The sequence below is a fragment of the Zootoca vivipara genome, chromosome 7, assembly GCF_963506605.1.
Source record: "Zootoca vivipara chromosome 7, rZooViv1.1, whole genome shotgun sequence".
NCBI classification, from domain to species: domain Eukaryota; kingdom Metazoa; phylum Chordata; class Lepidosauria; order Squamata; family Lacertidae; genus Zootoca; species Zootoca vivipara.
In genome coordinates this window covers 2,851,843-2,875,477 of record NC_083282.1, presented here as the reverse complement: position 1 = coordinate 2,875,477, position 23,635 = coordinate 2,851,843, and the positions used below count along the sequence as shown (strand labels likewise).

At 44.6% G+C, this 23,635-nt stretch overlaps 1 protein-coding gene across 1 annotated transcript in view; it reads right to left on the bottom strand.

The window, feature by feature from the left end:
* Positions 1-7,741: 7,741 nt before the first annotated feature.
* Positions 7,742-23,635, bottom strand: part of RGS8 (regulator of G protein signaling 8) — a 53,571-nt gene continuing 37,677 nt past the window's right edge. The window contains exons 4-6 of the mRNA XM_035123007.2: positions 22,526-22,590; positions 9,040-9,206; positions 7,742-7,924 (exon numbers count right to left, since the gene is read on the bottom strand). Coding sequence (XP_034978898.1) covers positions 7,742-7,924; positions 9,040-9,206; positions 22,526-22,590 — 415 coding nt within the window. The remainder of the gene's footprint in view (positions 7,925-9,039; positions 9,207-22,525; positions 22,591-23,635) is intronic.

The following is a 23,635-nucleotide window of genomic DNA, read 5'->3' as shown; positions in this document are numbered from 1 at the left end:
GTGGAAGATCCACCCTAGTTGCGGACTTTTCGGGGTGCAAACAGTACCCCGAAACAGATCAAGTACGCAACTAAAGGTACCATTGTGTCGTGCGCAGACGCAGCGCTTCAGGATGCGGCCTTTTCAGGTTGCAAACAGGCCTCCAGAACTGATCCCGTTCGCAACCTCTACTTACAAATAACTCTACTTACGAATGTTTCTACTTACGAACGGAGCTACGTCCGCCATCTTGGATGTGGTTTAGATAGGATTTTTTCTACTTACGCATTTTTAGATAGGATTTTTTCTACTTACGAATTTTTTCTCCCATGGGATTCGACTTACAATTTTTTTCTACTTACAAATGTGCGTTTGGAACACATTAAATTCATAAGTAGAGGTACCACTGTATATAAAAACATTTTAAAAAACATTAAACATTAAAAAACTTCCCTATACAGGGCTGCCTTTAGATGTCTTCTAAAGGTTATATAATTACTGCAATTATCTCCTTGGCTCGGGGGGTTGCATAACTCCATACCCTCCAACACTTCTCCAAAGAAAATGGGGATGTCTTAAGGAAAAGTGAGACATTCCAGGATCAAATCAAATCCGAATCCGGGATGGCTTCTGTAAGTCCAGGACTGTCTGGGAGGTGTTCCATGGTGGTGTGGACCAGGTCCTTCAAAGCAGGGGCACTTGCCCTGTCTCACACATTTTCCATTGACAGGCACTCCCATTAGTCAAAGCTCTGTCCGCTGTGCTTGCAGGGTGTGTCTGTGGCAGCAGCGGGCCTCAACAGAGGCGTGCTGGAGGTAGAGGCTCCGGCCGAGTTACCACTGTGGCACCATGATAGTGCACCTGCGGCCGCCACGACATCATGGCCGTGCCAGGCCACACTATGATGATGTCACAGTGTGACATGATGTCATGACATTGTAGTGTAGCGCCTGTGCGCAGGGCACCCACATTCAGGGGCCCAAGTCAGCACTGCTGGCTCTGTGCAACAGGGAGGAGAAGGGGGAATCGTTCCACCGGCCAAGCTGACTGTAATAGCAATTCTACCCACGGTTTATTTTCTTAGATTCTTAAAAAGATCTTATTTCTCCAGGCTTTCCAAGAAGGATAAGTTTATTCTCTGGCAGTATTTGACGTTTTTCTGATAACTGCTTTCTATGTTTCTCCTTCTTCTTTTTAATTGTAAATGGGTGGTGACTAATTCTTCCTCCTGTGCCTGCTCACCCTGATACCTTGTGTGGGAGCCAGGCTTCGACACCCCCCACCCTGCTCTGTGTCAAGCTTCACTCTGGTTCATCTGGTGGCAATGGGTGCCACTAAGACCCTACAGAGCTCCATTCTGCATAGTCATATGCTGTATATGTACATCTAAATAGCCACATAGAATCACAGAATCGTAGAGTTGGAAGAGACCACAAGGGCCACCCAGTCCAACCCCCTGCCGAGCAGGAAACACCATCAAAGCATTCTTGACATATGCCTGTCAAGCCTCTGCTTAAAGACCTCCAAAGAAGGAGACTCCACCACACTCCTTGGTAGCAAATTCCACTGCCGAACAGCTCTTACTGTCAGGAAGTTCTTCCTAATGTTTAGGTGGAATCTTCTTTCTTGTAGTTTGAATCCATTGCTCTGTGTCCGCTTCTCTGGAGCGGCAGAAAACAACCTTTCTCCCTCCTCTATATGACATCCTTTTATATATTTGAACATGGCTATCATATCACCCCTTAACCTTCTCTTCTCCAGGCTAAACATACCCAGCTCCCTAAGCCGTTCCTCATAAGGCATCGTTTCCAGGCCTTTGACCATTTTTGTTGCCCTCTTCTGGACACGTTCCACCTTGTCAGTATCCTTCTTGAACTGTGGTGCCCAGAACTGGACACAGTACTCCTGGTGAGGTCTGACCAGAGCGGAATACAGTGGTACTATTACTTCCCTTGATCTAGATGCTATACTCCTATTGATGCAGCCCAGAATTGCATTGGCTTTTTTAGCTGCTGCACCAAACTGCTGACTCATGTCAAGTTTGTGGTCTACCAAGACTCCTAGATCCTATTCACATGTACTGCTCTCAAGCCAGGTGTCTCCCATCCTGTATTTGTGCCTTTCGTGTGTTTTTTCCCCCAAGTGTAGTACTTTACATTTCTCCCTGTTAAAATTCATCTTGTTTGCTTTGGCCCAGTTGTCTAATCTGTTAAGGTCATTTTGAAGTGTGATCCTGTCCATCCCGAGTCCTAATTCTTGAGGTCAATTCCGTGAGACAGAAGGTGTATGAGAAGCATTTCACACATGCAGGGTTCCTCTTCTTCATGTTCTGTTTTCATGTGGCCAAAGACCAGGGCCAGGTTGTGAATAAATGCCAGGCCACAAGGAACTCTGACCAGCTGATTGCTCTCCGTGTGCCCCACATTTTATATAAACTGGCCGTCACCTGTGCTTGCATGTGACACCAGAGGCTGATGCGCACGCAAGTGTAATATGATCTAATTGCTTTCTTTTAATGTCTTTAGGCAACAGCAGCCTTGGGAGAATATTTTCTCCTTGGGTTGCCCATAAGAGCTGAATGAAAGAAAGGATACTTATCTCTTACAAAACATGGAAAATTGGAGAATATTGCAATAATTGAACTCCCATTTCTCTTGATTTATTAATACAAGGGGAAAGCATTAATCACAGGCCTATTTTAGTACACATGAGGCTGTGCTTTTGGCATGACAGCCCACAGTGGATGCCAATTTCCCCCCATTAAAAATTGACTCTGAATGGTTGTTAGGCTATTTTCATCCCCAAGAGAGAGATGCTGCTTGCACAAAAGCAGTCCCCCAAAATAATTATAATGCTTTCAGATGAGAAGTTTCATTTCATTATACGTTATCAATATTATTAAATCTCTTCCCTGTAATGAGAGCCATGGGACTAACTCTCTGGGACTAAGAGAGATAATAGCATGCAGACAGACAACTTGTGCTAAAGCTCTACATTTTTTGGAAAAAAGTTTACATTACCAGAACAGCAGTGTGAATGTTGTGCCTATACTGAACGATGAACCATCCCATGTAAGTGTTATAGGATTGCTACTTAATGCTGCAAGCTTAAAGAGCACTGAGGGAAAAGAAGGCGTCAGCCCTTACGGAACAGCCTTGCAAATAAGCCCACAAAATTTTCTGGTCCACAACTTTTACTGGTCCATCTCCCAACAGGTACCTAAATTAGCTATTTGTGATACATGTTGACAGTCTGGAAGAAAATAAAGAGCAAATTGCATGTCTGCTCGCTTACCATAAGTCTAGACTAAGGGGGTGTTCGTTGAAAAACTTGCTTCAGAATGCTTTGCTCAGCATTTGCTAGGAAGCTGCCATGTGGCTTGCAGGTGTCTAACACCCAAATCAACACATGTGGCATTCACAAAAACATTTATATGGAAACTGCCTAATCCTGAATCCCAAATTTGTCCTGTGCATGCTGGGGAGGGGAGGATTGTAGATTGCCATTTTCCCTCGACCTGCTAGTTGTCTGTGTGCTTTAGTTTTCGATTTCTCTGCGCACACCCTGCTCCTTCATTCTGATGTGGTAAAAGCCCAAGGAAAGCTGCACCATATAGATTGTAGCAGGGCTTTTTTCAGCTGGAACTCGCCAGAACTCAGTTCTGGCACCTCAGGTGAGTGCCACTGCCATTATAAGAGAACAAGGGAGGTGTCCATGGTGAGTTCCGGCAGCTAAGGTAAAAGGTAAAGGACCCCTGGACGGTTAAGTCCAGTCAAAGGCAACTTTGGGGTTGCGGCACTCATCTCGCTTTCAGGCTGAGGGAGCCGGCATTTGTCCACAGACACCAAGGAGTGTGGTGGAGTCTCCTTCTTTGGAGGTCTTTAAGCAGAGGCTTGACAGCCATATGTCAAGAATGCTTTGATGGTGTTTCCTGCTTGGCAGGGGGTTGGACTGGATGGCCCTCGTGGTCTCTTCCAACTCTATGATTCTATGATTCTATGGTTCTATGTGGCCAGCAGGACTGAACCACTTCTGGTGCAAAGGGACACTGTGATGGAAGCCAAAGCGAATGGAAACGCCATTTACCTTCCCACCCCAGTGGTACCTATTTATCTACTTGCACTGGCATGCTTTCGAACTGCTACGTTGGCAGGAGCTGGGCCAGAGCAATGGGAGCTCACCCCGTCGCGGGGATTTGAACCGCCGACCTTCTGATCGGCAAGCCCAAGAGGCTCAGTGGTTTAGATCACAGCATTGAGGGAGCAGAAATGTAAAAATGAGGGAGAGTAGAATTATTATTTTATCAGTTTCAGTCTTTTATATTATTAAATATAGTTGTCCATTTCCCTTTGTAAACTGCTTTGTGGGTTGTTAAATAAATATTCTGCTGCATGTGTGGTTCAGCTTTGGAGTCTGAAGCTGCCTCTGCCATTAAATGAAATTGCTTAGGAGTTGGGAAATGGACTAAATCATGTTGGAGCACATCTGCACAGCAGTTTCTGAGGAGGGCAGGCAGGCACCCAGGGCCTTTCTGTTCCAGTCCCTTGAGTTCATATTTGCTTAGTGCTTCATCTTGATTGACTGCCTCCAGTTTTGCCTGCCATTCCACACACAGCCTGTTTACCATTAGTCATGGGAGTCAGGCAGCAGATTTTGGAGTACCATTAAAGGGCAGCAAATTGTCATATATTTAGTTTGGTGCTATGCTATGCCACCACATGGAATGCTGTTGGGGTTTTTATTTTTAAATTTTTGCCTCTGACTGGCCTCAAATGTCTTGTGCTATGAAACATCTGGTTTAATGTGCGCCTCTCCTGAAGTTAAAGCTCCAGGAACCAATATGTCACCAAGCTGGAAAAGCAAATCTGCTTTATGATTCAGTTGTTGTCATGGCCAATGCCATTTTAATGCAGTGTATGCTTTACAGAGACATTGCCAGGTGAGTCTGTGCAAACCTTGAAATGCAAGGAGAGTACAGATTTTTTAATCCGAAGCCACCCCCACCCCCGCTGCCACCACAGCCTCACATCAGAGCTTGTAATTGGCTGTGTATTGTGCCGTGTTTGAAGGACACAGCACCCCATGATATGGTACCACTGATTCAAATGCACTTTCAGCCTTGCTCCTTTTGATCAATGGAACCTTGTTTCCTCATTCTTCCTTACATGGCCACCCCCAGTACAAAGTTTGACCTGAAATATTTGCTCACTGCAGAGCCCAATATCATGAAACAGCAGGTGTCTACATACGAGTCTATTTTAACCTGTGTTTCTTCTTAGGTAATAGAATACAACATCTGCATATACACATAAAACTGAGCATGCTGCTGTATTGGAAGGAGAAAAATATATGCTGCATAATGCCTAATATCTATCTATCTACTCACACACATAAACAGCTCTCCAAGACTAGGATTTATACCTGGGATAGATTTTCTCCTCTAAACAGGTCCCCTTCAAATATGTCCTCTTATTGTTCACACAGCACCAACATCAATCAGTGAATAATAAATAACAGTCAGTAGTAAGGATGATAAATAGCATTATGGTGGAGTTCAGTGCCACTTGTATCCATTGGTGCATGAAAGCAGGAAAATGATCATTCTCATTCTTGTCTGGCATGCTTTGTACGGCTGCCACTTTGGAACTTGGATGTGCTTCCAGTTTCTTTAGGAGAAGCTTTGCAGCTTCAGTTTCTCGCACTCAGTCCTGCACCACTTTATTTACCCTCCTTCTCTTACCCACCGAGAGACGTCATATTGCATAGTGTGGTTGCTGGGGAGGAAGGGATTGTGAATGGGGTGAGGAGACGCACCAGGTCATCTGGACTCGTATTGGTTCTGCTTAAATCTGGAGCTTTTCACAAAATAGAAATCCGTTCTGCATACTGAGATGGCAACCTTACTAAGAGATTGGCCATTCTTTTATTTCTTACTCTTACCACCAGTATCACAGGGGTATCTCTACAGCACAAACTGATAATTCTTTCTACAACACTTGAACCATTATGACTTTCCCAGAGGGAACCTAAGAACTAATAGGCGAGGGTGCCAAGAAGTTTTAGCATCCTAACAGATCTAGTTGTAGAGCTAGTTGTATTAAGGGCAGGAGGAGCCCAACCCATATATGCAGGAGGTTTCATGTTTTTGGTTTCTTGGTGAATGACCTTTGCCTCTTTATACTGGCAATATGACAAGTGTATTCACAGTTCTTTGAAAGGGCCATCCATGCAATAAAGAAGCAGGAAGTAGATTTCAGAAGGAGTACACTGCCCACCCCCTGCTTCTACTTCCCATCTCTGCATGCTGTTTTTTTATATATATAAAAAACCAAACCCACCCACTAGTCTTCAGAACAAAGTGGGAGCAGGAGCTTAAAATGCAAAATATCTGAGACTGACAGTATAATTTAGATGGCTGTATATAGAGGGGCAAGGGATAACCCTTAGGGGGAGAGACTGTTTCAAGATCACATCAATATAAATCCAAGTAAAATGGAGCTGTGTTGATCTCTTTTCACATAGGGGCTAGTCTGAGTCCTGTGCATTATACCACAGCTTTAACTCTCTCGTATGCCCCAGCTCCAACAGCCCATCAGAGTGTTGTCAAAGAAGGTCTTTTCAGTGGTGGCTTCCCAGTCATAGAACTTGATTCCAAGTGAAATCAGGCAAGCCCATCTCACCTTAACTTTAAACAAACCTTGGCTCACCTTTTTAATCATGGACATTCGAGGCTAATCTAGGATCTGGAAACTGGACACTGCTTTTTAGGGTTGAATTATTTTTCTTTTTTCTGTGGTAGGCTGGCCTATATAACTTTTGGTGGTTCTGGATATTATGTTTGAATGGGTTTTATTGTTTGATTTTTTATTATGGCTATGTATCGCAAACCTCTTTGGGATACAATTTTGCCTTAAAAGCAGTCTGAAAACCTATTGAATAAGGTAAGGAAAATAAATCAACTGCCTGAACATACAGGAGAAAAGAGATGTAGAACCTTCTTGTCAGGGTTTGAATTCAAAACTTTCTTATCAACAGGCTGGTTGCCTGTTGTGATAAACTATTCTGGGTGGTAAAGCGAAGGGGAAACTGGTTGTACCATCCACCTCAAGCCTCCACTTTGCCCCACCCTAAGACAGATTTGGTTTTATCTGGCCAGGCTGTAAATCACTCCAGGCCAAGTCTAGAGCCTTGTCTGTCTTGGCTCTCCATTTTTTAAACATCTGCTACCTGCTGGTCTATGTCCTTCTGGCTGACGAGTTACTGCCATTTGACTGTCCTTTCTGCATGGCGCCTTGCACCTCTGGCCGCTTGCTCCTGGCGCTTCTTGACAATGCCAGCCTCTGACCCTGCAGGTGCTCCTTCTGGATCTGCTTTGTGGTCCAGCACAGGTGACTATTTACTGACAACCCTGGCTTCACGACCAGTGAATTCAGCATCAAATGTAGTTCAGATATTATGTTCCTGAAAACAGCACCACCTACAAAGTGTTTCAGTGTTGTGTGTGTGCATTTGCTAGAGTTAAAAATATAGGTGTCTGCTCACACACGCACACACACACACACAAGGATCCAAAGAGAGCACTGGACTCATGCTGAGAAATGTTTTACACATACACATACAGCCCAACTCTTCATGCTTCTCCCGCTCCCCCTCTCATTCTACTGCTGTTGTAACACCAATGAACTTAATTTCACATACGGAAATGGATTTGGCTGGTGCAGGAAGCTCATGGTATCTAAAGAGGGGAGTCTCCATCTCTGCTCTAGCTGAGCCTCCTCTGGGTTTGAGAAAGCAGGTCTGTATACATTTTTGACCTTAGGAACCTAGGGTAAGAGTCTTTTTCCATAAGGCTGTGAATTTTGCCCTGGGCCTGGTCAAAGCAGGTTGGTGAGGGCTCCTGTATGTTCCGTCTTGTCACCTCGCGGGTCTGGAAGTCTATGTTTACCTGAGGAAGAAACACAAATGTAATTTGTGTGAGGCAGCAGGGGCAATTCTTATCTTCCCCCGCCCTCCATCCATAATCAAATACAGCATTTTTGTCACGCTGTCAAACCTCATTCATCACTTTTGAGCTGAAAAGCAAACCTGGAGTACATTTGGCTCAATGACACATGTGCAGCCATGTAGAATTTCAGCTAGCATTGTCAATTTTTACTCTTAACCAAACTGGCCAAGGCGTGAGGTAGATTTGGGGGCAAAATCAGGGTGGAACATATTGGGCCAAGTGCAATGATGGAACTTGCCAGGTGAAAGATGCAGCAAGCTGGTTGAGCAGGTAGGCAATGAAAGAACCAAGGCTGGACCACTCTATGAGATGGCTTCTCATATTTTCATACTGATCACCTGACAAACAGGCAGTAGGATCATTAAAATATTGGACATCTGGTAATCGAAGTTTTAAGATCCTTCTCTAGATCACCTAATTAATTTCTGAATCACCTTACCTTTATTATAATGTCATGAAGCATATTTCTGTGCATGTCACTCCATATTTACTGGTAAGCAAGTCCTGCTGTATCCATGTTATGCCATTCTATCCCTTACAAATACCCTTTGGTACTTGCCATCTATCAAGGTTTAGGTCTGAGTGCATATCTAAACCCAAGTCGCTGTAGCTCATGCCCAGAAGATGGGAAGTCAAATGTTCTTGCAAACTGTACAGTCAAGTGGAAAAGACTGTGGGTAGCCTTCTTCTCTGGGGGAGGGATCCCTGAATGGCTGTTAGCTTCTACATCCATCCAACCATGGCTTAGTGGTATGTGCAAACTAGGCCAGTGGTGAGCATACATTGCCTGATTTCCCCCCCCCCTTCCCCTTCCCGGGTTATAAACTGTAGCACTATGTTATGTATTTTTATGTTTTTATTTTGAAACTGCCCTGTGATCCTCTGATGAAGGGTGGTATAGAAATAGATACAAACAAACAAACAAATAGACTGAGGTTCCAGAAGTGGCCCCCAATCCTAGGAAGAATGGTGAGTGGTGGGTTCTCTGCTGCTCTCCACCACCCTTGTTTCCAAGATTCATCCTGCCAGAATAACGGTTTCTTGTATCTACTAACCTCTCGTGGTGCTTGCACATCAATAAATTCTTCAAAAATCCTGTGTGCCTTGGAAGCCAGCTTGGCAGTGGAGCGTGTCTTTTTGAACTCCTCACAAGCCAGCCAGAATTCCAGGTTCTCTTCACTAAACTCCGTCTTTAGGAATGCACGAAACGCAGCCACTCCATCTGGAAAAAGGGGGAACTGCTTAAGGCTTGAATGTGTGAACCGTCTTCAGTTTTTAGGGGTTCCATTCTAATGAAATGGAACCATGGGTTCCATCTAATGACCATAGGTAGGGAACCAACATTTTGCAAAATAAAAAAATTCCTTCCAGTAGCACCTTAGAGATCCTTGTATCTGTGTGTATCTGAAGAAGTGTGCATGCAATGACAAACTTAGTTGGTCTCTAAGGTGCTGCTGGAAGGAAATTTTTAAATCTTGTTTTGACTACGCCAGACCAACACAGCTACCTACTTGTAACTACAACATTTTGCAGTTCATCTACAAAATGATGTTTGGGCATTCCCCCTCAATATTTCATTTTGTGCAGCATATTTTTAAGAAGATAAATGCATCATGTTGGTGTGTGAGCATTCTGGAGACACACACGCTTAAATTTGGTGTGAGAGGGGGGAATTCTAGTGTCATTCAGCTCTTACAGCTAGCACCACACTTCAGGTCCAGATTTTTATGTACTGTTCTTCCTATGAAGCATCTTGAAGCAATTTCACAGTCCAGTGAAAACATATATAAAATAAATGCATATATAAAAAGAGTTCCAACAGTTGTGTATATATAAACAACAATTCAAATCCAATGCAAATACCAAATGCAATAAAGGCTGGGAGTGCAGTAATTCTAAAACTTTGTACCATCAGGGAACCCTTTATATTATTTACTCGTGTATTATTTACTCGTGTAAACATCTGTAATTCACCTTTCTTCAATTAACTCATCAAGGCAACTTGTCTGCTGAGGAATTCCCATATGTGTTGCAGAAGAGCTTGCAAAATATTTTATTGTGATTGCTAATCACACACTTGGGCCAAAGCAGACATGTTGAGCTGCCTTGAGTCCAGGTTGTTTCAGAACAAGGGTGGCTAACCCAATAGCTTCATTCATTCTTGGTCAAATCCCTGGATCCAGCAAGTGTTAGAATTTAATCAAGGCTTGGGGTGTTAAACTGGGTGCCAGACCCCTCTAATCCCTGCATCCTTCAAGTGTTAAAATCTAATCAAGTCAAGCTAGCCTCTTGGTAAGGTGTAAGGAGAACAAAGAAAAGGATTCCTTAAAAAGAAATGCTTCCTTGCATTAAAAACTCTCTGTCAATGGAAAACCAGCACACAGGCAAAGAGTTGGACTAGAACTTTTCATACAGGTGCATGTAAGGAGGGGTTTTGTGGGGTAGGGGGTGTTTAATAAGGGTGTGTTTACAAAAGGTATCTCCTCCTAAGTGCCATAGCATGGGTTGCCAGTGTCTGGGGCCGCACAGAGCGGGTGGGAAGGCGTAAAACGGATGGAGTATACAGTGGTACCTTGCAAGACAAATGCCTCGCGCAACGAAAAACTTGCTACACGAAAGCGTCTTGCGATGTTTTTGGTGACTCGCAAGATGAAGTTTTCAATGGCCGTGCTTCGCAAGACGAAGTTTTTCAGCGGTTTTTTGTTTGGTTGGTTGTTTTTTGCCGCGGCAACCCGCACTTCACAAGATGAAATTATCGCTAGACAAAGCGACTCGCGAATTAATTTAGTCTTGCAAGGCACCACTGTATATACACATTCAACTGCCTAATGGTGTTCGTATCACCCAGTAGATCTGCAGAGATAAGAAAAGAAGAGTCATTCCATTGCCTGGAGAAGTCACTTCCTGATTTGCATGGAGAAGCCATTTTCAATGGACCCCAGCTTACAAAAGCACTCAGCTATGCTGAGGCAGTACTGGCTGCTCAAATTTTGCGCCCCCTAACAATTTTGTGCTCAGGGCAACCACCCCTGTGCCCCCCATGCTATGCCACTGCTTCTCCCCATCTGTATTCAGAAATGGTATAATCACCGCAGCATCGCATCACGTTGTGTGGCACGTGGAAGCCCAGGCAACCATGACTACCCCTCCAGGTTTGAATTGAAATGCAGCATAGGAGAGGACTGGGGAAACAGCTCTCTGTACTCCATAGGACTAAACTGTCCTGCTCATAATAAGCTCATGACAGAGGACATATTTCTCATTGTATTTAAACAGCCACGTCTCCAAGGGCTCTGAATGAGCTTCTGGTTGAATAGGAGTTTATGCCCAGGTATAATTACCATTTGCAACTCATCAGCTATTTAGGACACATTTGTAATCTCTCTTTATGCATGAGGATGATCGTCCTCTTTCTAATCATTACCACTTTCATAAAGATTGGCACAATGGGAGAGCACAATGGGCTTGCTGCTGGCTTTAGGTAGATAGTGAAAGTGCCCTTATATCTTTGGTGCTTAGTAACTGTGCCAGGGTATCTTGGGTTATATGCTATAAATAGAGAAAAGGCCCGCTAAGACTATTGTTTGCTTTTGTTGCTCAGTGGGAGAGTACTTTGGAGGCAAGTCTTCTGTAAGAGAACAGTCCCCTGGAAGAATCCTCTTATCTGAAGAGCTGTCCGGTCCAAGGCTTATATTAAGTTAATGAAACCTAAGAAGGAGAGTGTTGACGTTTCCTGTCAGTAGACAGGTATGCATGTCACCTGGTCATTCTTGCTCACTATGGGGAAATGTATTGTATTTCTATTTAAATTATAATAATTATGCCTGCATCTGCATCTATGCATCAAATAAGCACATGCAAATTTTATGCAAATTGTCCTTTTTACAGCAGTCACTAAATATGACGGCCCTGATCCAATTAAAGTTAGCTCTGGTTCCCATAGAGGTAATAAATCTGTGTCTGGCCAGTGCAACTATTAAGAGTATTGGAGGAAGGATTAAACCAGTTATCTTGACCCATTTCAAATTCAGCTTCCAGTCTGCTTTTGGCACTAGGATGGCTTTGGTTCCTCTTGTTGATTACTCGTATCAGGAGATGGTGTCCCTGTTGATTCTCCTTGATGTCGTAGTGGCTTTTGATACCATTAACCATGGTATCCTCCTGGCTCAGAAGATTGCGGGTTGGAGCCATGGTGATACAGTGGTTCTGCTCCTACCTACTGTAGAGAATAGCATTGGGTGACTAAGGGTCAGTACCATGGCAGCTGTACCGAGGGGCTGCAAATGTCCCATCTTGTCCCCAGTGCTTCTTAATGTAGGAATGTTTATATAATATAGAGTTAAACGATTCCTTGTTTTAGTTTACACAGCAGCAAGCGGATTGCTAACTCGTTTGAGTCCTTTTAATAATTATGCCTTCTACCTTCCTGCTTTCTTGCCTTCCTGGTTGATAATCCCTTTTGTCCCTCTTAAAGAAAAATACACATGAATCTGAATGATAATAACATAAACTACTTTACTGTCATATTCACTGAGTACATACTTAGGTTACATAACATATAAACTAGATACTAGATACCAGCTGGCCCGGCCACATGTTGCTGTGGCTCATCCCTGTGATTCCCCCCACCCTGTCCCGATCCATGACATATCCCGCCCCCTCCTCCCCCCAACCCCCACCCAGGCGAGTCCCCACTTCCATTCGGCCTAGTCTGTAAAGGCGAGCCGAGGTGTTGTGGAGTGTGGAGAGGGAAGGTTTTCTAGCTGCAGTACCAGTGTAGCCACCGATAGAGGGCAATGTTGTGTAACCTGGTTCCTTTCCCAGCATGCACGGCACGGTCTGCTGTGTGGGTTTTGAGCTTCAAAAAACGGGGCTTTACATGCCATAGGTGTGACATGTATCTACACAACCTGTATATGGTCACTCACATATTCGCTTGGGATATTGTGTCCAAATTTGAATGCGATCGGTCAAGTGGTTTCGGAGAAAAGTGGAGACTAACCCACATGCCCAGTTTACATTTATATATATATATATATATATATATATATATATATATATATATATTAGTGAGCCCAAAAAAGACTCCATCAGAGCATTTACTACTTAACACTCCTATCAGCAGCAGACCAACAGACAAAACTGACTGTCACATAGAGGCAGTTAGTCCTCTCTTAGAATGTATGATTTGACTGACATATCCCACACTTAACATCTATATGAAGCTGTTGAGTGTTGTCACCAATGGATTTGGGGTTTCGTGTCATCATTCTGTGGATGACACCAGGCTCACTCACTCTCTATACCAGACATCCCCAGACTACGGCCCGCGGGCTGGATACGGCCCGCAGGCCTCTTTTATCCGGCCCGCAACACCCCCCGCCGCCTGCTCTTACCAGTGCAGCTGCCCACTTCCAGGTTGGAGGAGCGCTGGAAATAGCTTGCGCGCATGTGTAAGCGTCATTTCCCGGCGCACTTCCAGGTTGGAGGAGGCCCGTGCGCATGTGCACAAGCTTTTTCCGGTGCTCCTCTGACCCGGAAGTGCACCGGAAATAGCGTGTGTGCACATGTATGGGCACACACTCCCCCGCCCTCCGGCCCACCATGCGATCGGCGCTGTGGGCACTGGCCCGAAGCCGGGTAAGTTTGGGGACCCCTGCTCTATACCATCTGGACCTAGTGAAGCTGGATTGGTGCTGTATCGGTGCCTTAAAGTGGCAACGGGTTGGATGAGAGCCAAAAAACTGAATCTGAAGATGTTGTTGTAGGCACTGTCTTAGGTCAAGGAAGGTCTTGGTGGGTATTTAGAAAGTGCCAAATATGTTCCTAAGCTGCTCCAGGCTGAATCATTTGCCAATAGTGTGGAGTTTTGTTAATGGCAGCAGCAGGCTAGCATGCACTTATGCATTAAGACAAGTAGATAACATGAGAATGCTCCCTTCATCTGTCTCACAATTCTCTTTCAACCTTTTGTATTTTAGAATCGCTGGTTTGTTTTGAAATTCCGTGACTCCTTTATAAGATATTATAGGTATGGGTCGCTTTTAATCTTCTGAGACACTCTGGTTTAGAACCAGCATTAACTCCTGTGCTTTCTTCCTACATATGATCAAAGTTCTCAATTTTTTATCTCAAGGTCTAACCACTGCAAACAGCCCACACATTGAATATTTACAGAGGCAGCCAGGAAAGTAGCAAAAACCTCACTTCATTAGGGATCAGGAACATTGCAATTTATGACACTGCCCTATGAGCTATGCTATTCACTAGCCTTGGTTTTCCAATCCCATAGCTTTCTTAGCAGCTGCCTTCTGGGAATGAGCCCATCCCCCTTTAATAATAAATGTAAACAGCTTTTTATCATGTGTTCACATGTGTTCCCTTCCCTTCCCTTCCAATGTCTGCTCTCAGACATCCTCACTATTTACACTGACTTTTCCGGAAACAGGCGGCTTGCCAGAGGACGTGAGAAACTGAGCGGACTTGACAAGAAGCTCTTATGAAAGAAGAGTGTTTTCTCATGATGGATATGCTGAGAAAGACCTCTTTGCCCCAGAAAGCAACCTAGAGAGAGCTGGAGGTAAGAGATCCCACACAGACCTCTGACTAGCCTCCTGCTCTCAGTTAACTCAGTAGCTGTGCAAAGAAACTAAATTGTGGAAAAGGGAGTGATGCTTGGGTGCTAATCCCCAGACACCCATCTCCCAGGCGCTCTCTCTCTCTCTCTCTCTTGCATTTCCCATCATGCAGTGCATTGTGCTGATTCATATCATGCTGATTCCACCCAGAGGTGTAGTGAGGGGAGCAGGGAACCTACATTTCGCTCCAGAATTGGCAAGCCCACACATTCAATGACTGACCTTGAAGTTGGATGTGACCTGTAAACCGGTCAGTGCTTACAAAACTGGGATGAGTATTTGACTTTTCAATGACACTTGCATTGTTCAGATGAGGGATTGGTATTTTGAATCCTGGCAGCCACTCAAAACTAACAAAGTTTTAGCATCACCAGATCTGTGGTTATAATGGGAATTTCCAATAACGTTTTTAATGGGGAGATTCAGTCATGAAGGGGGGGGGGGAAGAAAACATAATGAATCTGAGGGGTGGGAGAGAGAAAGTGGAATTGCCAAAAGGGCATAGGAGTCGCAAGACACGTATACACACATCAGAGATAGAGGGAGAGAGGGAGGGAAAGAGGAGGAAATCTTCCCAAAGCAAGCAATTGAAAGCAGGCAGGGGTTTTCCGTGCAATCAGACTGAGGATTTAAGGACAGTCCACCCTGCTAGATGTTGGACAAATGATAAACCACACACCCAGCCCTGGGAGGGATGCATGCAGTGCAAGATATGTTCTTGTTTTGTGTCTCTTCCAGGATTCTTTCAAAAGGAATCTTCATCTGTCTAGCCAGACCATCTCCCCTGGCCAAGAAATATACAGGGAGAACAAGTCCTCTCTCTCTGTTCATGGTCACTTCTCTCTCTTCTTCTCCCCTACCTCTTCCTTACTCCTCAGAACAGGATTTAGCATCCAAGAAGCTATTATTTGTCCTCAGGGGTATGAACACAGAAGAGATAACAAATGACAGTGAATTTGCAGTCGTTTTCGGTCATCAACAGCTATCAGTCAGTCAATCACCCACTTCCACCACCCTTCTGAGTGATCCCCCCTCCCCTCCCCATCCCCACCCCACCCCTTCTCTGCATAAGTGCCTGGGGACTCCTATTTCACTGTATCTGAAGAAGTGTGCATGCACACGAAAGCTCATACCAAAATAAAAACTTAGTTGGTCTTTAAGGTGTTACTGAAGGAATTTTTTTATTTTACTTCGACCCAGACCAACACGGCTACCTACCTGTAACCTAAACTCACAGAGACATAGTTACAGGTAGGTAGCCATGTTGGTCTGACGTAGTCAAAACAAAATTAAAAATTAAAACATTACTTCCAGTAGAACCTTAGAGAAAGCTGAAAGCTCTTACCAATGACAAACTTAGTTGGTCTCCAAGGTTCACAGAGACATGATCATCTTGATGACTGCAGCAGCAAGTAATGACCAGCATGTGTGAAACAGCCTTTACAAGCCAATCCCCAGGGATGGACCTTTATCATCTGTTCAAATGCAATACTGTACTGTTCTGGGTCATGCTACACTCGAACTCAGGACACAAGGGAGAAACGTGCTAAGGCACCATGATCAACTCCAGCCCAGAAACCAACTGTGGAAGGACGTGTGGATCCAGAATTGGCCTCCACAGTCACTTACGGACTCATTGCTAAAACCGTGTTTATGGAAGACAATCTTACTCGGCTATGAGTGATCGCCAAAGAAGATCCAGCAGTGCCAAGCAAAGAGAGATTTTCTTTCTAGCCCCTTTCTCTGGACTGGACATCCTTTTCACACCTACATTTTATGGAGCATCTAGATGGTGCTGTTGTCAGCCTGCTGTATCCCGCTAGTTTCTGTGTCATGCTCCCATGTTTTCTTCAGGCCTGATTTGTGGCAGTTTTTAGAAATAAAGGATAATTGCATCACTGGCCTGTCCAGTGTGGATGGAGTTGGCAAAACACTGTTGAGGTTTTGAAAGGATCCTTTGCAGATACTTTCTGTCTGCAAATACAACTCGTTTTATTGCTTCCTGTGGAGCGTAGGTGGAGAATTAGTGGTTAATATATTAAAATATGACCCAGTGTCAGTTTCTCTTTCCACGGTGGGTGGGTGGAGGGTTGCTACTGGTTTCCTCTCATTTTGGTCATTGCCCTGCACTAGAAATCCTCAGGTGCAGAGTCCTCATACAGCAGTAGTCCTGAGCAGGAGATGGGTATGCTTCCTGATCTCAAATACCTGGCAGAGACATAAAAAGGGCACCAGCTCTTGCAGCATTCAGAAGGCAGGGGTTTAATCATGACTACCTAATCCACACCACCTAACGCTAACAGTTGCTCCAGGGCTATGTTGAGGCAACTTGCTCTTTCTGTCTCAGCTGTGGGATGGCTACTCCAGCTGTGAACCTACTAAACTCTGCATTAACACCTTGATCCTTGACCAACATTCTGACCTTCTCTTAGTTTCCAGGTTGTTTCAGAGGCCAACCAATTTCCATCTTGCCTGGGCTGTCATCTCCTCTTCTAGTTGAGTATTGCAATGGACGAGGACAATATTTCTCTTCTTTTCATTGTTTATATAGTGAAATAGTGGCAAATATTACAAGATTCTTGTTGTTGTTATAAGAACATGAGCTCTATGTGGCCTCCATATAATTGTGGGATATTTGGCCAATCACAGTAACAAGAACTGATAGGGGTAGCATTTGATCTTGTGTTTTTGAAAAGCTGGTTAGCTTTGCCACCAAGACAGGAAACGGATTGAAATACTTGGTTTGCAGATCTCAAAGCAATGTTCACTTCACAGACACCTACAGCTAGGGCAAAAATAGGCTTGCTTCAAAGGAAGACGGCCAAGTATAACAGCCCATGTTTATAAGCACATTTTTCTGATACCTTTCTTTTCACAACTGGGTTATTCTTCTGCTTCTCCTCTTCCTTTCTTTGCTACTTCAAGTTAGGAGTATGCTGGAAAATAGTACTGCTTCTCTCTCTCACCCCCACCCCCCCAAATCATTCTCCATCAATTAGTGAGAAAAGAAATTGCATCCAAAAATTATAAAAGGGGAGAGAAAATTTCAGAAGAATTCTCATGGGTGGGGTGCAGGGTTTTTGATGCACTTACTTTACTTTTGAGGAGTGTTTGTGAGTACCCTTTCTTTCTTTCTGTTATGTACTGAGCTGAATCATAGAACAATAGGATCCAGAATCAGCAGTCTGATTGGTCCGCAGGAGCCACCCAATCCAACTCCAGGTGGAAGTGAATCCGCAACCTGATTGGCCTGCAGGAGCAGCCAATCAGGCGGCTGGCAGAAGTCAATCCACAAACTGATTGGCCCACAGGTGTAGCCCTGAAGTAGCCAATCACACAAGGCCCATTGTGTAAATAATGTATATAAGCATATGGTTTTGGGGAAAGGGCATTCTTCTCTTCTTCTCCCTGATGACTATGAGCTGAATAAAGAGCATGAAATTCACTCTTGCCTCCGAGTATATTTCACTTTCCTTCCTTCTTTCTTTCACTCACTGGCAGACACAATCCGGTGCTCCCACCAGTGCCCAGCTCCGACCTTGCCACCACACTACCCACCCCAGCCCTGTTCAGTTAAGCTGTAGCAATGCCAGTGTTGGAAGGGCAGATCCATGGCTTTGCCCCACCACACTGGCCATTATTATGTCTCACCAGTGGTCTGTACTCTGCAGTCCTCCCAGATGCCCACACTTCAACCAAAGTCCAGGGGAGGCATAGTGAGGGGTGTCCTCCCTTGGGGATTTTTCAGTTCAGGAAGTACAGGAGGCAGGGAGATGACAGAGTACTGGGGAAACATTTACCGGGACACCCAAACCGCCACCAGCCACCTCAAAATGATAAACTAAGCTCAAAACCCTGCATCTCATGAAATTCTAAAGTGCTCTGAGAACGAGGCAGAAAAATGAAGGCCTCTTTCAAAGAGGAAGAAAGCTTTTGATTGACTGAAGGACAGATTTCAGCACAGCTGAAGGTTGCATTTTAAAAGACTATTTGGATCATACCAGGCTCCTAACATTGTGCCTTAGAATGCTGCCTCATCTTGGTTATGTTCTAAAATGGTGTTTTGAATCATCATAGTCTCTAAGAGTTCCCCCCTGAAATGTTGGACTGCCCTGGGAATCTCTGTTGCAATGCTTTACATTTTTGGCTTTGGTTGTACCACTGTAAAGGTAAAGGGACCCCTGACCATTAGGTCCAGTCGTGACTGACTCTGGGGTTGCGCGCTCATCTCGCATTATTGGCCGAGGGAGCCAGTGTACAGCTTCCAGGTCATGTGGCCAGCATGACAAAGCCGCTTCTGGCAAACCAGAGCAGCACACGGAAACGCCGTTTACCTTCCCGCTGTAGCAGTTCCTATTTATCTACTTGCATTTTGACATGCTTTCGAACTGCTAAGTTGGCAGGAGCTGGGACCAAGCAATGGGAGCTCACCCCGTCACAGGGATTCGAACCGCCGACCTTCTGATCGGCAAGCCCTAGGCTCAGTGGTTTAACCACAGCACCACCTGGGTACCACTGTAACAGACCCCTATTGCTGTGATGTCACTATTTTCTGCGCCATAGCTTCCCACTCTGGATTTTTACACACATTTTAAATGGATATTTGTATGGTAATCATTTGTGGCTGATGCGTCCCACTGGACCAGTCTACTGCGAGAGTGTGGAGTCATGCAAAATTCAAAACTGGCCGTAAGAAGCTGCCTTAGACGGAATCATACTACTGGTTCTCTAACCCTGTGGTTGCAGCTTTCCAAAGCTTCAGGAAATAAGTCCATACATATCCTCCTCCCCTAGCGCAATACTCCACTATTTTAGCTGTTTTTCTTTTCTTTAAAATTTCATTCCGGACTGCACTAGGGTGTGTAACACACAGCAGGGGCATTTGTCCTGCAGCAAGGCCCCACCCTTTCCATTCTGTGGGTGTGCTTTGGAAAGGAGGCGTGATATAGAAACAATCCCTACAGCTAGTTAGAGCAACATACTACAAGCTCTGAAAGGTAAAAGCTACAGGATATATCCAGTATCAGGAGAAATCTGAACATTCCCAGTGTGATATGTCAGTGAAACAGAATAATATTTTCATGACTAGAGCTGGGATAATTCATTGGTTATAGGTGAGAGAAAGCATGTTGATTATATGGTGTTGGGGATTTTATATAAAGTTTATATGAAAATTGCAGATTGTGGGTTCCCCACCCCAACAGAAATTATATTGTGTAACAACTGAAATAAGTAGCTTTTTCTTACAGAGCAGTGTGGGCAGAGATCTGCAGCCTGCATTAGAGACTTGAATGCCCAATTCCCATTCGTTTTAATTAACTTGTTAGGCAGCTTTGAAAAATCCCAAAGCTCATCGTTAAAGCTTTAATTGAAGGGACTGTTGCAGAAAACCAGACTCAGGTTGCAGGAGGAAACCCATTATCACCAGATATAACAGCAGATATGAGACGGCTGTGAAAAAAGATGTCCCTGTTTCTAACTCTCCCCTGTAATGGCCTGCAAAACTGGTTGAATATCATGGTGTCATCATGTTGCGAGCCACCCAGTCCTGTCAATTGCTGTGAAACTGGAAAGGCACAGAAAATCTCCTTGCACAGAGTGATGCTATGTCTGTCACACAGTGAATTTCACTAAACATGATACAAGGTAGGGCTAGGTGATATATCAATATATCGTCCAAAACCAGTTTGAAATCTATATCGTGATATCAGTTTCATAATTTCTGACCTGGCAATATATCCTGATGTGTGTGTGTGTGCTATGCAAAAATCACAATGTGGGGGAAACTGCGAAACCAGCCAATGCCTCTACGTAGATCCATCCTTATTTCAGACATCATGATATATTGGTATATCACAATGTTTAGCTGGTGATGGATTGCGATGTTCAAAGCCATATATCACTCAGCCCTAATGCAAGGGAGGGCAGAGTTAATGCCAAACTAAACATATCTTCACCCTATTCTCCTATAAATCAGGGCAGGGGTGTGTGGATCTAATTTTTATAGCTAAAGGGGCATGAGAGTGAGAAGAACCAAACCCTCCCCTGCTTTACCAGCGTATGAGCCACTGCATACCAGATATGAACACGTTCTGAGGAGAGAAGTGCTCAGAGTGATGGGCAGAGAAATCCTAACTCTGGCCAGTGAGCAGTAGGGCGGAACCGAGTGGCAGACCCACTGCTGCATCCAAAGCCCTTCCATCCCATAATGACACACTTTGGGGGGCTTAAGCCGGCTGCTGCCAGAAGGAATGCTATCAGCAGTAGCTTTCTGACCAACCATGCTTTTGGCAGGTGCAGAGGGGACCTATGGAGACTGAACCCCCACAACTAGCTGAAGGACATCTCCGGTCAATCCTACCTCCAGTCTGAATTAGGGAGCTAAGATTGCATCCAAAGTGTGGGAAAGTAAAGCATGAGAGTTGGGGAAGGATCCACACCCAGGTGGCGCTGTGGGTTAAACCACTGAGCCTAGGGCTTGCTGATCAGAAGGTCAGCATTTCGAATCCCTGTGACGGCGTGAGCTCCTGTTGCTTGGTCCCAGCTCCTGCCAACCTAGCACTTCGAAAGCACGTCAAAATGCAAGTAGATAAATAGGAACCGCTACAGCGGGAAGGTAAATGGCGTTTCCATGTGCTGCTCTGGTTTGCCAGAAGCGGCTTTGTCATGCTGGCCACATGACCTGGAAGCTGTACGCCGGCTCCCTCGGCCAATAATGCGAGATGAGTGCGCAACCCCAGAGTCGGTCATGACTGGACCTAATGGTCAGGGGTCCCTTTACCTTTACCACTCCCTTTACCATAACGCCTTTCAGAATTAGCACCCAGAAATTTTCTCCCCACCCTCCACTTTACAAGATACATGATCTAACAAATATAGCTACCACTGTCACATATAGTTTGGCCCCCTAGATATGCAGAGATCTAACACTACATGAAGACGCTTGCAGAACAGATGACATGATAGCCATCTCCAAATATCTGAAGGACTGCCATGTAAATGGTGGAGCAAATTTGTTTTCTGTTGCTGAAGAACAACCTTTCTCAATCTTGGATCCCCAGATGTTGTTGGACTACAACTCACATCATCCCTAGCTTGCCAGACCAGTGGTCAGGAATGGTGGGAGTTATAGTCCAACATCTAGGGACCCAACGTTGAGAAGGTCTGCTCCAGAGAGTAGGGCCCAATCCAGTGTGTTCAAATTACAAGAAAGGAGGTTTGAACTAAACATTGGGAAGAACACCCTCAAAGTACAATTTGCTTTGACAGTGGAAGACACACTTGGTGGTGGAGACTCCTTGGTTAGGGTTGTTTTTAAAGCAGAGGCTGGTTGGTGACCTACCAAGGATGCTATAGCAGTGGAGACTGGACTACATCACATGAGAGATCACTTCCAACACTCATTTCTTTTGGGGTGTGCAAGGCCTTTGAAAGGTGCACAATTGAGATGCACAATTTTTGCCACTTGGAGATGTTGCCAGCATGGGACATAATACAAAATAAATGTCAAACTTATTTTCTTGCTTTATATTCACATAACAAGAATTGATTTAAGGAAAATCCAATTGTGAAAATCATCCAGGTGTACAATCCAGGATACCTCTTAAGCAGTGGTTTTTTTTCCTGGGGGGATGCAGGGGTACGCATACCCCTAAACATTTTGTGAATCTAAGTTTGGCCTCACTGAGAGGCAGTATTTCTATGAGTAGGAAAATGAGAGTGCCCCTAATAAAAATTTTTAAGGGGGGGGGGTGAAGCACTGCTCTTAAGAGAACTGGATCCCACTCCCACTGGAGGCCTATTACAAAGCAGTTAACAAGTAAACCTTGTCATTAAATAATTAGTAAATTGATAAGGTTGGAGGGCAAAGAATAGATTCCAGGAGATAGGCAATTCTACTCACATTTATGGGACAGAAGGACATCAAAAGAATCTGCCCATCTTGTAGCTTCTTCTGTTGATAATCTCCTGTGACAAAGTAGGGGACAGTTAGGGTCAGTGATCACTGCTGCAAGTGAGAAATGGGGATTGAGGAGTGTATACCAAGGCAGCCCAAAACCTGACAGAATTTGCAATATTATATGGTCTAAAAAACTTGTGCAAAATTACAGAGCAGCTAATTTTCTATTCTGTATCACCTTCTTTGTACAGACATTAGAGTTCTTTTTAAAAGTATGTTGAATGTTGGAATAGATTGGCGAAAGGGACAAAATACAGATATCTTAGACCAGAAGTCCTTCATCCTGGTGGGGTAACTCTGTGTTGGTGGTACACTCCCCTACTCCATGTAACTTGTAGTTAAGTATGCAAGTAGGCATTCTGTGAATAAGAGTGCTTTTGTTAAAAATACTTTAAAAAGGCAGGGGGATCAAATCAGGACCACAGTCATAGGGTAAAGGGTTTCTTAATGGAAAATTCCACCACCACCACCCGTCCCAGTCTGTTGTTTGCCCCATGAAGGAAAACTTAAGTGTCCCATAGGGAAAGTAGCAGCTGGGGTAGGGAGATTTTAATCCTAAAAACATGGGGGGAAATGTTCGTCTCCCTCCTCAGCACTATACCGTAATTCTGACCTGATCTTGGCTAAAGCAAGACTGCAATTAATATTGAGGGTTTTTTATGTGGGAGGTTCTAATGATGACTGTCCCATGTCACATCCAGTTTGTTTTTTAGAGAAGTCCCAAAGCCACCTCTCCACTCTTCTAGACTGCTCCTCTTCCTGCTCCCAGCCAGTCCCTGCCCTTTCACCAGTCTCCGGCAGCGCTCCTTAGTCGGTCCAGCCATGCTGGCTTCTAACTGTGTGGCCAGCCCTCAAAACCGCAGGCTTGCTGGCCTGACTCCAGCATCCTTCGACCATGGCTTCTGCTTCTAGAGCAAGCCTCACCAGGCAGTGTGGTATGGCGCTTCCAGCAGAGCATACTGAACACCTGGCAGTGTGAGGAGAGAAGGACATTCTGTGCAAGCATGCTTAGAGGCACACGCATAAAGAAATGCAAAATGTGACTGGAGATAT